Source organism: Amphiprion ocellaris, chromosome 4 (genome assembly GCF_022539595.1).
Source record: "Amphiprion ocellaris isolate individual 3 ecotype Okinawa chromosome 4, ASM2253959v1, whole genome shotgun sequence".
Classification (NCBI taxonomy): domain Eukaryota; kingdom Metazoa; phylum Chordata; class Actinopteri; family Pomacentridae; genus Amphiprion; species Amphiprion ocellaris.
In genome coordinates, this window is record NC_072769.1 from 1,822,709 (window position 1) to 1,837,620 (window position 14,912).

General features: G+C 39.7%; 1 protein-coding gene across 9 annotated transcripts in view; it reads right to left on the reverse strand.

Annotated features, from left to right (window-relative positions):
- Positions 1-1,145: 1,145 nt before the first annotated feature.
- LOC111583011 (LIM and calponin homology domains-containing protein 1-like) overlaps positions 1,146-14,912 on the reverse strand; it is a 31,991-nt gene continuing 18,224 nt past the window's right edge. For 4 of the 9 annotated variants that reach the window (XM_055009733.1, XM_055009734.1, XM_055009737.1 and 1 more), the window contains 18 exons: positions 14,493-14,825; positions 12,394-12,789; positions 12,104-12,142; positions 11,201-11,330; positions 10,926-11,077; positions 10,169-10,796; positions 8,734-9,063; positions 7,750-7,849; positions 7,597-7,622; positions 7,283-7,396; positions 7,047-7,139; positions 6,758-6,959; positions 6,564-6,663; positions 5,757-5,831; positions 5,169-5,277; positions 4,662-4,764; positions 3,789-3,907; positions 1,146-2,548 (listed from right to left, as the gene is read on the reverse strand). In XM_055009733.1, coding sequence (XP_054865708.1) covers positions 3,837-3,907; positions 4,662-4,764; positions 5,169-5,277; positions 5,757-5,831; positions 6,564-6,663; positions 6,758-6,959; positions 7,047-7,139; positions 7,283-7,396; positions 7,597-7,622; positions 7,750-7,849; positions 8,734-9,063; positions 10,169-10,796; positions 10,926-11,077; positions 11,201-11,330; positions 12,104-12,142; positions 12,394-12,789; positions 14,493-14,825 — 3,001 coding nt within the window. In that variant the 3' untranslated portion in view covers positions 1,146-2,548; positions 3,789-3,836. Of the gene's footprint in view, positions 2,549-3,788; positions 3,908-4,661; positions 4,765-5,168; positions 5,278-5,756; positions 5,832-6,563; positions 6,664-6,757; positions 6,985-7,046; positions 7,140-7,282; positions 7,397-7,596; positions 7,623-7,749; positions 7,850-8,733; positions 9,064-10,168; positions 10,797-10,925; positions 11,078-11,200; positions 11,331-12,103; positions 12,143-12,393; positions 12,790-14,492; positions 14,826-14,912 lie in introns of those variants that run through there. The other 5 variants (XM_055009735.1, XM_055009736.1, XM_035958005.2 and 2 more) reach the window with 5 other exon arrangements.

Consider the following 14,912-nt stretch of genomic DNA (forward strand, 5'->3'; position numbering starts at 1 on the left):
ATTTTTTAGATTACAGCCCATAGGATTATTGCAGAATAGATGATTTCTTTATTTTATACATAAAAGCCATCTGTAAATCATGTCAATTCAAGTCTTAACAAGGTGATTAGACACACTAAGCACATACAGCCTAACATGAGAAACAATATTACAATATTGCCGATAATATATGCCTGCAACTATGAATTATTTTCACTGTTGAATAATCTAGTGATTACGTTCTGCATTAATTGTTTAGTTGTTTGGTCTATAAAATGTCAGAAAATGTTGGCTAGTGTTTCCCAAAGCTCAAGATAACAAATGTCTTGTTTTCATCTCAAAAATTTTCTGTTTATTGTCATAGAGAAGGAAAGAAATCAGAAAATATTCAACAATAAGAAAGTAAGATCAGAGAAATTTGACTTTTTATGTAAAGATTATTCAAACAGATTTATGGCTTATCAGAGTAGTTTTTTGGGCTTTAGGTCTGCTCCAACCCTCACTTTTAAATCACAGCTCAAGTTTGCCACTGCTTTCTTATTATAGCTTATTTTAAGTTGTTTTAAATGCAAATTGTAATTTTATTTTTTAATATATTTCTAATTTTCCTATTCTTTTCTGTTTTATTATATTATTTGAATTGCGCTTTTTATTCTTGTCTGAATGTTTCCAATGTTTTTAATGTTTTCATGTAAAGCATATTGAGTTGCCCTCATGTGTGAAATGTGCTATACAAATGCAGCTGCCTTGCCTTTATTTAATAACTAACAATTAGTCATTACAGATCTAGTATAATATTCATTGTTGCACTTGATCACACTATGAACCATAAAAATTTCTTTGGTCGCAATTATTCAGTTATGAGCAACTTTACGTTTCATAAAAACAAAAATTTGTCATCACCACAGACACAAAGCTATGTGTATTTGCACATTATCACTGTTCAATCCAGCTGTAAATGTCAAGGGAAAAAAGCTTTAACTGTGTGATTATTATTTTTACAGGTAAATTTTTACATTTTAGTAAAATTACAATGAATAGAACATCTTTCACCAGTGTTTCCAAAGACATTCTACTGTAAAGTGACAATATATTCATCCACTTAACAGCAACCTTTAGTTTCATTGGGTTAATTATAGTAATCTCCAATGGAAACACAGACAGAATCCCATTTAAAATATTTTATTGATAAACATACAGTTGCTATAAAAGACAACAAACTGAGCTCTGTTCCTCTGAGTGATGAAGATGCTGTCAGGTGTCCAGATAGAAGCTCAGACTCTGGGGAGGCAACACTTGTGATGGAGGCAGACGAGGAGAGACTTTAGGACATTGCAGACTGTCGTAAGATTGGTCAACGACTAAGAGGGAAGCAGCAAATAACTTTGTGTCATTGGTTTTGTTTGTTGAAGGAAGTGGAAGAGGACAGTAGGTGATTAGGAGAGGCTGATCCATTTAACGTTATTATTTTTTGCTGGTATGGAACTGTGCTTCAAGTCAAATCACACACACTGCATTCATACCTATACATGCACACAGTCATGACACACACACACACACACACACACACACACACACACACACACACACACCATGTGCCTAGACCCAGAGGTCAGTGTGAGTGTGAAATACTCCTGCACATCCTGTACACTCGCCCTCGCATTCGTTACATAAGGCACCGATTCAGATGTAGTCAGTCTATGAGGAGAAACAATGGCTAAAACATCCTAAAGGGAAAATATTAAAATCCAAAGAACAAGTATTGTCACTTAATAACATGCATTCTCATTCCTGCAAAATGATTTATAAAGAAAAAGCTTGTGTAAGTCAGCCAGATTTCCAAAAAATGCAAAATTATCATGATGATGTACAACATACAAGAGAACAGTTAAAAGTTCTACCGTTGAGAAAATAACAACTCACTATCCATCTGAGCAGTACTCACAATAACTTATATATGCTCATTTTTCATGCAAAACTGTAAACACAAAATCCAAAAAGAATGAGAAAGTATGAGTAAGGCATTATAATGGTCAAGCTACTTCAGGTCATCCAATCCGAACCAGTTTGCATCACACTCTGGGAGTATGGAGTCTCATGATCAGCACAGAAGCAGGAGCTAATGAGGACTAATGTGTTCAAAACAGCAGTGTTCAACTTTTAGCACAACATGTTCAGCTTGCGACAGGAGAGATCCTTATTCAAGTGTCTTGTATGGATGTGCAAAGGCCTAAACATACTGATTTCTTGATTACAGCCATGCTACACATATTAAAAAGAAGTGTATACATGTGTACCTTTAAGAAGTACATCTATAGTGCTGTATGTGCATGTTGTGGTGCCATTTAGTCCACATCTCTCAGTTCCTTTGTCATGAACACCCATCCCAGCTGCTTGTGCATTTCAGGAAGAAGAAAAAAAAATGAAGTTTCCCAAGCTTTGAGGATTCCAGGACTGTTCCACAATGTGATTCAGGGTTTCATAATTGTTCTTCATCCAATCACTGACTGTGATGGAGAGGTTCCAGTTCCAAAAGGAGGTCATCAAAGCGTAGTGGGCTGACCTCTTCCTGCAAACAAACACATCACAATGTTTAAAATATTATAAAATGATATGTCTGTTAGTGTTGTTGGAGTCAAATTGTTTGACACTTGAAATAAAGACAGAAATGAGTTGATGTCAATGCAAGAAATAGGTTTAGATTAGAAAAAGGTGTAAGGACTACTACAACAACAACTACTGCTAGTACCACAACTACTACTACTACTAGACAACTAAAGATACTCTAAAATATGATACACATCTCCATCTGATCTCCCTTTTTTTAAGCCTGAACTGTGAAATTATGAACATCAATTGGTTTTCTGATTTGGGGTTTTTGGTGCAGTCTGCACAGTGACGTGGTGGTTAGCACTTTCGTTAGTTTTGAGTTTTCTTGTTCAGACATAGAATGATTAGATAGATGTTGATTACCTTTCTTGACAGTTTCAGCGAACACTCTCGCCTTCCTCAGAAGCGTCTCACTGACAGCATGTGACGTGTCAGCCGGCAGGTTTTGACAGCCGGCATTTGCGGCCCAGTAGAGTTGCCAAATTTGCCGGGCCAACCACACCCACGCCGTAATGGCATGTCATGGTGAGCCCAACGGACCTGACCACCCCACCAGGCATGCTGCATCCCCCGCTGTCCTATTTCCTCTGGAGTATGGTGTCCCAGGTGTGGGAGAGCATGCTATGGAGATGAGGAGGCGGGCGGAGAGGGCCATGAACAGGGACGAGGGAGGCTTCAGGTCCGTTGGGCTCACCGTGACATGCCATTACGGCGTGGGTGTGGTTGGCAAATCGGGCAACTCTACTGGGCCGCAAATGCCAGCTGTCAAAACCTGACGGCTGAGACGTCACATGCTGTCAGTGAGACGCTTCTGAAGAGCTTTCACCGAAACTGTCAAGAAAGGTAATCAATATCTATCTAATCATTCTATGTCTGAACAAAAGAACTGCAAACTAATGTACTAACAAGAAGACATAATGAACATTTTCGAGTGGTTAGCACTTTCTCCTTGCAGCTAGAAGATCCCTGGTTCGCGTCCCGGCTTTCCCGGGATCTTTCTGCATGGAGTTTGCATGTTCTCCCTGTGCATGCGTGGGTTTTCTCCAGGTACTCCGGCTTCCTCCCACAGTCCAAAAATATGCTGAGGTTAATTGATTACTCTAAATTGTCCGTAGGTGTGAATGTGAGAGTGATTGTTTGTCTCTGTATGTAGCCCTGTGACAGACTGGTGACCTGTCTAGGGTGTCCCCTGCCTTCACCTGAGTCAGCTGGGATAGACTCCAGCCCCCCCGCGACCCTAATGAGGATCAAGCGGTGTATAGATGATGGATGGATGGATGGATGGGTTTTGGGTGCAGAATAATGGAGTGAGGGGCTTCTGTGAAGTAGAGCAGAGCCAGATCCAGATGAAGACTACGGTCAGTATAAACTTCAAAAGAAGAGTTTTAGCAGAGTCTGAAAGAAGGAAAAAGTTTCCTCTAGTTGTTCAGACAAGGCAGACAGTGTCAAATAGGAATGTCTTTAAATTAGGTTTACTTTCTGCAGCAATTAATGCAGGTTGGCATTGAAGTGCCAAAAACAGGTACCATTCCAATCTTTCTTCAGTTCTGTTTTACTTACAGTTCAGTTTTCTTTTCACCACTATCTGTGTGTATCACTGAATCACATTATTCCTATAAAATCGAATCAGAAATTGATTTATTTAGACAGGAGACCGGAAAAACTGTACCCAAAATCAGGTTTAGGTTCTCAAAAACCATTAGTATTTGTAAATATGAGAAACTACATTACTCTTTTTAAATGATGAAAAAAGAATCCCCAGAAAACGCTGTTTCTTGTGTTTACCCATAAGCATTTTCTTTGTATCATACATGCCTCCTACTTTGCAGTCCTCCCACACAAAGAGCTGATCGTCGCTGTTCTTATTAGATAGTAGTAGTTGTTCTGTATTTGTCTTTTATTCCTCCTAAACGACTCACAGCTCTTGACTTTAATAAACAAATCCTAATAGAACGATTTAGGTTTATATAAAATTCATATACGTGGGACAAACCTAATGGCTGGTTCTTACACTTAGTGTAAGATCAGATTTGTGCAACAGTTTGTGTGCTTCTTTGTGCATGTGTTCTCACCCCGAGATGCAATGTAGCACTCATGGCAGCTCAGCAGTCCATTGCGAATCCTTACATCAGTCCCTGCAGTGGCGTCACCCAGCTGCCCCTTACACACCCCACACTGAGGACAGACATGCAGTAAACAACATCACACATACCAGGGTCTGTTTTAGACAACATCAGAAAAAGCTAAATCTAATAAACACTGAATATGACAATTATCAAAAATACATTATTTTGCTTTTCACTCCAGCGGCGTACCAACTATCTTATCTTGAAATAGTCATGATGTACATAATAGATCTGAACATAATAGATCTGGACCCATTTCAGAGTAATTGCTGACTGATATGTCAGTTAATGGACTTCAAACATTATTAAGGGTCTTATTTTATTTCTGTGCTTTCCCTGCAATGGCAACACAAATTGCAGCAAAAAAGGTCTTTTGCACTTCAGAATACAAATGTTGCTTCTGTATAAAGTATCTTAATCAATGTGTGTATGTGGACTAGAATAAAACAATACCTTGAAGCACTGTATGTGGAAAAACAGTCCCAGCGTATCAATGATCATAGCAGCTCCTTTTCCCAGAGGTTGAGAACAACCAGAACAGAGTCTCTTTCCACTAACACACCTACACAGACAGAGACAGTAGGAGGGAAATTAACCCCTCCAGGCCTGGGCTATTTTATTATAAAATGACACCAGAAAAAAATTCATCAGTTGCATCTGCAAAAACTGTGAGGTTTGAACAACCTTGAGCTGTATGAATAAGAAACATGTGGAGGGATTTTGAAATAGAATAAGTCTCCTTATCTGTAATTACCAGGCCAACTGACATTTTTACTTTCATCAAAACAGTAAACTAGACAGTAAAAAAAAACAAAACATATAACAATAAGTCAGTAAACACTGATTTTCTTGAATCTTTTCCAAAAGTTTTCTCTGCCAAACGTCATGAGACAGAAATGAAGCACAACAAATGCTCATTCATTTTAGTCATAGCAGCACCAGGTGGCCTCTGTAGCGACTGTGCCAAGATCACCAATCTTCAAAAAACACAGAGCCGGTTTTATTTATTTGTGTATACAGTGTGTGTGCTGACAACATTACCTGGTGGGAGAGGGAGGTTGAGGCGCTGAAGGTGAGGACTGCTGTTTACTTATGACAGCATCATGGGATCCAGATCTGAGGTACAAAAAAGAAAAACAAAATAGAAAATAAATACACACAGATGTATACATTTATTTATATATATGTATATGTATATGTATATCTATATCTATATCTATATCTATATCTATATCTATCTATCTATCTATCTATCTATCTATCTATCTATCTATATATATATATATATATATAAAAAAAATGTAAAACATATTTACCTGATATGTATGTGCACATAAGGTGTAATTCTTTTAGTTTTGCTTTCCTCCCATGTTCTTATAGCGTGTATTTTATTATTTATTTTATTCTATTCTATTTTATCTTTCATTCTATTGTAACTCAGGGAGTAACACCATATTTTTGGTGTATTGTTGTCTACAGCTGTAGAATGACAATAAAGGTCTTGAATCTTGAATCTTCCAGTTAAAACGTAGCTTGTCATGTATTTTTTGATGCTCAGATTAAAACGCCACAAGCTGAACTGCACTGTTCTCATAACAACGCTGTGGTGTTGGTGTTTGATGTGTTAAGATTTTTTTCTTCTCCAAGCATCTTGGCATCAGGTAAAGTTCTCTCTACTCTGCTTCAAACCTTTTTTGACTTGAATGAGCAGTTCAGAAATTATGATCTTGTTTGTAATCTTTAAACCGGACATAAAACATATTCATGCAGTACTTCCAGTCATTTGTTCGCCATAATAATGTGGCCTTTAACACAGAGATAAATGCACGTAAAACGCATCCTGGTTACCTTTTAACAATCTGTGCCTGGTTCAGCTGAGGGTTGCGGTCTAGAGAGGCTGTTTTCCAAAGTTCCTGTTTCTTTGACGGTTCACCATCAAAGGCAGAATCTACAAAAACACAGAATAAAATAAAATTTTGTCTCATAAACTCTGAGGAACACATGGAATCCAAACTGACTGAGCTTTTCTTCTGCATGCTCACCCTGGAAAAAATGCAGCTTGGATGCGTGCTGATCCTCGTTCCCTGTGGAGATTCTTTGGCCGTTGTGCTGCGGGGCAACATTTCTTCCCCCGGTGTCGTTGTTTTGTGGGGCTGACGAAGGCATCGCTGTCTGTCCTGACTGCTGGTTCAACAAGCCGGTGGGATTAAGTGGTGTGACAGTCTCCTCCAGAATCCGTCTCTCCTGGACGAAGCACAGAGATAACAAACTACAGAAAAATAAAACCAGAACATGATGTGTTTTATTTTTAGTCTGTCTGGGTGTTTGTACCTCTTCATTGTGTTTCCTTTCCTCCTCCTGCACCTCGAGCTGAGCTTTCTCCCATTCCTTCTTCAGCTTCTCCTGTTCTTTTTCATACTGCTCCTGAAGAGAAACACTGTCGGTCTTAAATGCTGTATGCACAAAAACGCATGCATGGCACACACATAAAACAAGTATATAAGCACATCCGGCGCAGCATGTGCCGTCTGTTCTCCATGCACGTACACACCATCACACTACAGTACCTGGAGGACACGCTCCTGCTCCTGTTGCCACCTTTCCAAGCGTTTACGCTCCTCATTGGGGTCCCAGACCCAGTGATTAACACGTTTAGCCAAGTTCAACATGGGGGTCTCAATCTACCCAGACCCGGACAACAATCACACACACACACACACACATATACGGGCCAAAAGGACAGAAAGAGAGGAAAGGTGAGAGGACAAGTCTGACTACAGGCACTACAGCGACCACTGGGGACGAAGGGTCAGGACAGGGTCAAATTTAAGAATGAAGGAGAAACAGAAAGAACGAGCTGCAGCTGTTTCGAGATACTCACGCTCACACTGCCTTCCTCAAGTCCTTCTGTTGAACAGGACAGAGACACACAGAAAATAATTACAACTGCAGAAAGAAAAGACCCAAAATAGGGAGACATAATGCTGTAAATGACACCTCTTTGTATGAGTGACTGAAAAGAGAGCAGTTTTACCCGTGACAGTGGGACAATAGTCCTGCATGCTGTTGGCTGATGCTGCTGGATGAGTATTCTTTTCCTCCAATGGACTCCCACACAACTCGCTTGTCCCAACCTGAAGGGTAAATACTCAATTTTATTAATAAAATAATAACTGTAAACCAATTGGATAGAAAATTGGATTTATACTTGTTCTGTTTATAAATTGCCTAAAATATTTAATGGCTCATACAGGTGCTTTTCAGTGTCTATTTAGTGAAAACGTAAAAATATTTTAACACTTCTTGGTCATTCGGCTGACTTTTTAAATGCTTTTGATGTGTTTTTCTTTACACTACAGGCAGCCACCGGGTTTAGTTCATGTAAATGCTTATTAAAATGAGCCAGTAGAAACCAGAAACTTGTTTTACATTAGTGATCCACAGGGAAGACACTGGAGATAGTTTCAGGTCAGGCTCATGTCCTTTACTGTGGCAGAATACACAGCAGGACCAAGATTGTTTTGTATAAAAATGTGTCAGTATTTTTTAAAAAACAGGAGGGTTAAACATGCAGATGACCAAGGGTTTGGCAAAAGCCATGTCAAAGTGACAACAGTACTGAATGCACATAAGTAACTATTATTTTTGATTGACTTTTAACTCATTATCCATCAGATGTCGTTCATGTTTGTGTACGGTTTATGGTGAGAATGAACTGATTCTAAGCTAACTCTTATGTGTCAGTAGTCAGGGTTTTGCACAAACATTTCTTGAAAACTTTCCTTGCTATTTTTCCATGCAGACATAACGCAACTTTGACAAAGACATTTAGACAGCAGATTCTGATTAATTACTTTCTCTCGAGCTACACTCCAAGTGGCTTTTATAGATAAGAACTTGCACACGTGTCTGTCTGGAAAGTAGAAAACATATTGAACAAACGAACACACAAAAAAATAGGAATCTAAAGAGCTTAGTTTGGTTAAATGGGATAGACACATGGGACTTGCAGTATTACCTTTCCGTTGCTTTGGGGTTCTGGCTGAAGTGGCTCCACAACAGTCTGTGTGAGTTCTGTCACAATGGTTGTTGTGATGATGCAGTTTCGGCCTCCAATCAGGGAACTGATGGCCGAAGCTGAAGACGAGGTCGATTTTCCTGCCTTTGGAGGTCGCGGCTGCTCTGTTGGCTCTGGACTTTTTCCAGCCTCCTCAGGCGGAACATCTTTCTCTGTCTGTTTGGGGGGAACATCTTTGATCTCCTGTGGTGACTGCGGAGGGGAGGTAGGTGGGATGGAAGCAGTTAAATCCTCCGTTGCGTCTCCATTCACTCGCACCAACCCGTCCATCTGAGTGGGACACCGACAGTATAGAAGCATACTCACATTTAATAAATGGTGTACAACAGACTATAATGCTGGAACAAGCAAATGTAAGGATTCTTATGATAACACAAACAATATTTGTATAATTTCTCCTGTGTTGTTGCTGATTCATGTCCACAGCAGTAATTACAGTTGTTGACAAATACAGCAACATTACTGAGTAGTAAAAATCCTTAAATAGTTGTCTATACATAGATAAATAAATGACAAATAGGTAAAGTGTTATTCATATGAAAAAAATCAAGATGACAAGAAGATGGAGCCTGATGAGATTATATGTGTGTACATCTGAAGATGTGATAAACACAGTTATGCCAAGCTGAACATATATTTAAAAGATTAGTTGTAGCTCCTGCAAAAATACATAGTCTCAGGTGCTAGTTATTTACTTTCTGTTGTACTTGTTGGTCATTTTTAAATTATTCTAAAACAAATATCTTTAAAAACTGCTTTAAAACTTCCCCATTGGTTCATTATTGTTTAGAATTACCTGTTTTTGGTTCAGAGTTTAAGGTTCAGTTTATTTATCCACAAGATTACATCTGATACACCAATTATAGAATACAGACAAATAAAATTAGCAGTGACAAGAGTATAGATATTTGTATTAATTCAACATATACCGGGGAAGTAAATCAGACATTTCATATGAAATACTCCATTCCATTGCAAATACCACCAATCTGCATCTTGTTGTAAATATTTAGATTTTTTGCACATTTCTGCAAATACCAGCATTTTAGGCACATTATTGCTATTTCTGCAACTAGCACAATTTGCATGCCAGTTGTTTGCTCTTTTGTACATTATTCCTCTGTGTGTGTGTCTGTCTGTCTGTCTGTCTGTCTGTCTGTCTGTCAATCCATCCATCCATCCATCCATCCATCCATCCATCCATCCATCCATCCATCCATCCATCCATCCATCCATCCAAACTCCCTGTTTCAATGACTTTGTGTGATGTAAAGAAGTAAATAAAAATGGTGAAACATGAGTACCAGCAATGAGGTGGAACAGTGAGCTATCAGATGATGCTGACTGGTCTGACTGGCAGATATTGAACCCTTACTTTGACTGGTTTGTGTCCAGACTGTGTGCTCCTGGGCTGGCAGTAGGGTTTGGCAGCCAGCAGGGGGACAGGTCTGGAGGAGACAGATGGAGGGGAGGGGACTGTGTGTGCAGGCTGCACTTGAGCAGCCTGAGGGGAGGTTTGTTTGGTCTGAGGCTGAGCATCTCCTGTAATCTGGTTCTGATGTGTAGACGGAGACTCTGTCATTTGTATCTGTGGTTTGCAAAGTTGTAGTGATTGAGGTGGCACATTTTGTGAGTTTGTGACTGTGGAGACGGGACTGCTAGGCGCCGGAGAGCTGGTGGAGATGATGGTGGCAGCTGTTTTCTCTTCTTTGTTAGTTGTCTCCATCTCCTCAGGTTCTGTGTGCTTCTGGTTCACTGTAATGGTTGATTCTGGTCTGTGCAGAGGCTCTGACATCTCAGAGTTATTAACATGTGATGTTGGTTTGTGCTCCTTGTCCACTTGAATTAAGTCCTGTTTGGGTTTTGATCTGGGCAGTTTTAGGCTGTCCAGTGTTGCGTCGCTGATGGTGAAGCGGAGAGCGTAACGCTGTAAAACCAAAGCCGCCTCCTCTGACGTCGCTGCACTTCTGTAGGCTTCACACAACTCTGCTTCTCTGCGCTCCCTGTAAAGGAAGAACAAGAAGAGAGACATAAAGCATCTGGTGTGTAAGCAGCGATTCTCATATTGTCTTTAGACTAATTCAAATAAGTTTCAAATAAGCCTCATGTTATGGAATCAGTATCATTCTTACTTTTCCTCAACGATCTCTTTGTACGTCTTGATGCTTTTTCTCTTATCACCTCCCTCCTCCTTCAGCCTTTTCTCCAGCTTCTTCCTCTCCTCCTCCTTTTTGATGAGCTCCTGTGATGCGCTGCGGCGGCGATTCTTCCAGCGAGCCAAGTCCTGTCACACGTTTACAGCGTTAATTCAGGACATGGATATTATTTGAATGTACAATTTCCCCACATTTCTTTAAATGAACCCTAAAAGTTGTGCTAATCTATCTTTACACTACAGGTCCCTTACGTCTTGCCAGTGGTCCTCGTCCTCCTGAAAGTTGTGGTATTGCTCGTGCATTCGTTCATATCGCGATTGGCTCAGTGGCGGTAAATGTCCCACCTCTTCCTCGTTCAGCATGTCACTCATACTCACGCTCCTACACACAGAAAAGATAGTATAACTTTGTACAAATCATCAAAAAACTACCAATAGTTGCTTTTTTCAGTTCTCTGGCTCTGAAAAACAGCACATTTAATATATTATTTGCATCAATCACATTAGTGTTTATCACAGAATTTATAAATATAAAAATATTATTATTATTTCAAAATAATACATACTTCATGATCATAAAGGAAACAAACTTTTTCTGAAAATAACAGCAATTGCAATGAGATATACAGCAAGACATACACAACCAGTAACAGTCAACCAAAACTCATATTAATCACTTGTATTTTTCTTTTCCATATGTGGTGGATTTGTATTAATTGTGTACGTGTTGCCTCACATCTCCACACAGTAACAAAAACATGTTACTGTTTACATAAACTAATCACAAAGCACTTAAACAAGCAACTGAGTAAAAAATAATAAAATTATTTTGGCAAGCTAAACAAATGAACTTAACTTAATAAGGTGGTTTTAGTTGAGAAGTCTGCATTAGTGTGTATTTTAATGACCAGCTACTTGTAAACAAACAAATCAGAATTACAGTAAAAATAAAATTCAAAACCAAAAGATGATAATAAAAAGCTTGATGTTAGTGATAATATTATAAAGCACAGCGATGAGAACAAAGTTATTCTGTATGTGTGATTATACAGTGCCAGCATAATTTTGGATTGTACTGCTTGAAATGTGACATGCACAGTGTGTGTATGTTACTATCATGCATAAGTCCATCCAGATTCACGCTTAAACACTTACTCAGTGTCCTCAGACATAAAAGCAACTCGTCGGCTCATCCTAAAACAACAACAGAATTAAGTGAATGAGAGGAAAGAGCATGTGAAGGTTGTGTGACTGGATGTTCTGCAGGACTTCCTAAAGGCATCGATTTAACATGAGACATCGCTGTAACCAAAGACGCTAAAAGAGATAAATGTTTTTCATTTCCATTCAGAGATGTGAGCAAAAAATGAGTGAAATAAATGCAGACTGGTTGCATGAAAGAGCTACTGTCCTATTCATCAAGTCTGAGAGTGGAAGTATCTCACATTATTGGAGGAAGCTCATCATCCTCCAGCCAGAAGGGTTTCTTTTGTGGTTTCTCATTCACATCCATCTTCTTCTCTTCCACCTCGACTTTCTCTTCAACTTCCTGCTTCTCCAGCTCTGCCTCGACTCTACAGATCTGAGCAGCAGCAGCAGCAGCAGCAGCAACAGCAGCAGGAGGAGGAGGAGGAGGAGGAGGACTGGGTGGACACACGAGTGAAGGGAAGGAAACAGGTTCACCCACAACTGTGTCAGTGGTGCTAGGGATCTTCATGTCATCCTTTTCTTGCTCTTCCTCCTCCTCCTGCCTCCCCCTCAGCCATGCACATGTAGGGCTGGTTGGGGGTTTGGATGGCAGGTCTGAGGTCTGAGGTTCTGCCGCCACAGCAACAATGCCGCTGAAACAACGATCCAAGATTAACAGGAAAACACGCTCGAAGGGTAAATCAGTTACACAAGATCGCTTCTGAAGCTTCTAACCTGCTCTGAGATGAGTAGGGAGAAACCAGAAAGGGCTGAAAGAGTCGGTTCACCCAATTTTAAACATATATTTGCTTAAGTATATCTCATGGTATGTAGTTATGCAGATTGGTTGGGTTTTTAACAGCTGGGGTTCTGACATATCAGCAGTGACTCTGAGATTTCTGCCTCTGCTCCACTGCAGTAAAGAAAATTTAGAAAGCTTCTTCCAGAAGAAGCATTATTGCCGCAGTGTCCTTGAAATGGAATTAGTCCCTACTGATCAAAAACTATGACAAAGTCTGGCTCTTACAGGATAAGTGCAAAACAAACTACTGGAGAATCTGAGCAACATAATCGTTCAGCGGAGTTGAGTTTCTCCTCCTGTTAAGTCCAGGGTTCAGGCACTTCTAGCTCTATTTTGGTCTCCTGGGGAAGCATATGTCTCTTAAGCTGCTCAATGCCCCATTATGTTCAACAGCAACTTACTAAACTGTGGCTTTCTGCTGTTTAGTGCAGAGCAAATAGCATAAAATTATTCAAAGTTGCAGGCTTGACCACTGAAGAAAGACTTAAAACTCACTATGAAGCCCTGAGCTGATTAAAGCTGCAGATTTAGTTGATATTTCTGTGCAGCTTCATCATTACATTTAGCCTCTTTCATGCGGTCGCACTGTTTTCACTTTGTCATTTCATACACTGGTATGATAAAACGATGCAGTATATCTGCTTTAACCGATTATCAGACTAGTTGACAAATAATTTTTTTCTTCTTTGTCCCGCTCATAGTTATTTAGACTCTACCAAACATTAAAATATGGATATAAAATCCTTTTCAAATAATTTCCTTGGGGTTTTCTTGGAAATAGCTAGTTATTTGATATTAGTTATAAGAAAAGCAGAGACAGAGCTCGGTTGTTAGACTGTGTGACCTACATTCTTTTACTCAAGACATTAATTCGATGTGCAAAAATGTGAAATTTGTCTTCAGGCAATTCAATTCATAGTCAAGGGTATTAATATTATACTTTGGTTAAAACAGAGTTCAAAGAGATGTTTTCTTGTCCTTAAAATTAGTACCATATTACATAGTATTTTTCCATGAAATGCACAAGGTGATCATAAACTTAGAGACCTGTTCAGGGATTATCTTTTATGTAATCTGGGTGACCCGACCCTTTCAGCATATTTAAACAGAGTGGAACGGCAGCACTTTAAGCCTTGTTGTGATTTACACAGACACACAACTGGAGCCAAACCAGCCAAAGTCATACCAAACAAAGCCAAAGTCAGACGTCACCAACAAAACAAAATACCAGATTAGTCCAAACGAAGCACAAACCGAGCCAAGCCATGTGAGAAACAGAGCTGCAAGAAATCCACCACAACAGCAAATCTGAGCCCTTTCAAACTAATGAATCCACATCAGGCATCCAGATGCAGGTCATCACACATGCAAATACAGAACCACAACAACAGCACAGTCAAGTCAGGATCACCTCCAAATCCAAACAGAAACCCGCTGATGTTAGTATTTCAAGTCAACTAAAGCAAAGCTGGTTAAACCTTCAGCTTTGCTAGTGTAATATTCTAATAGTTCACCAACACCACAACCCGTTCTTCATTCAAACACAGTAAATACCTTTCGCTGTCCATCTTCACTGGGAATTTAGGCCTGCTGTGGAGCTGCTTCATTGCAGACACTGGGCTGATGGTATATTTGACTGATCCAGGTACAGGCAAGAACTGATTTGCTTTGGCTGCACTTGCTTTTTGGAATGATCCGGTTCTTCGTGCCATCATGTCATCCTTCTCCAAGTCAGGCACAGGTTCATTTTCATCATACTCATCCTCATTATTGTCATATTCATGTTCGCCATGAGACGCTGCCCGGATCACTGCTGTCTCTGGCTGCTGCTGAGGTGTTTCCATGGGAACCCTGGGTTGCTGTTGTTCCACTCTGTGACAGAAAGTCCTGTGATTGAAATAACTAAACATCAAGTTGGAAAATTTTGTTGAAGATGCAAACAACACCGAGCTTGTTAGTGGCCTCTGCACGCTG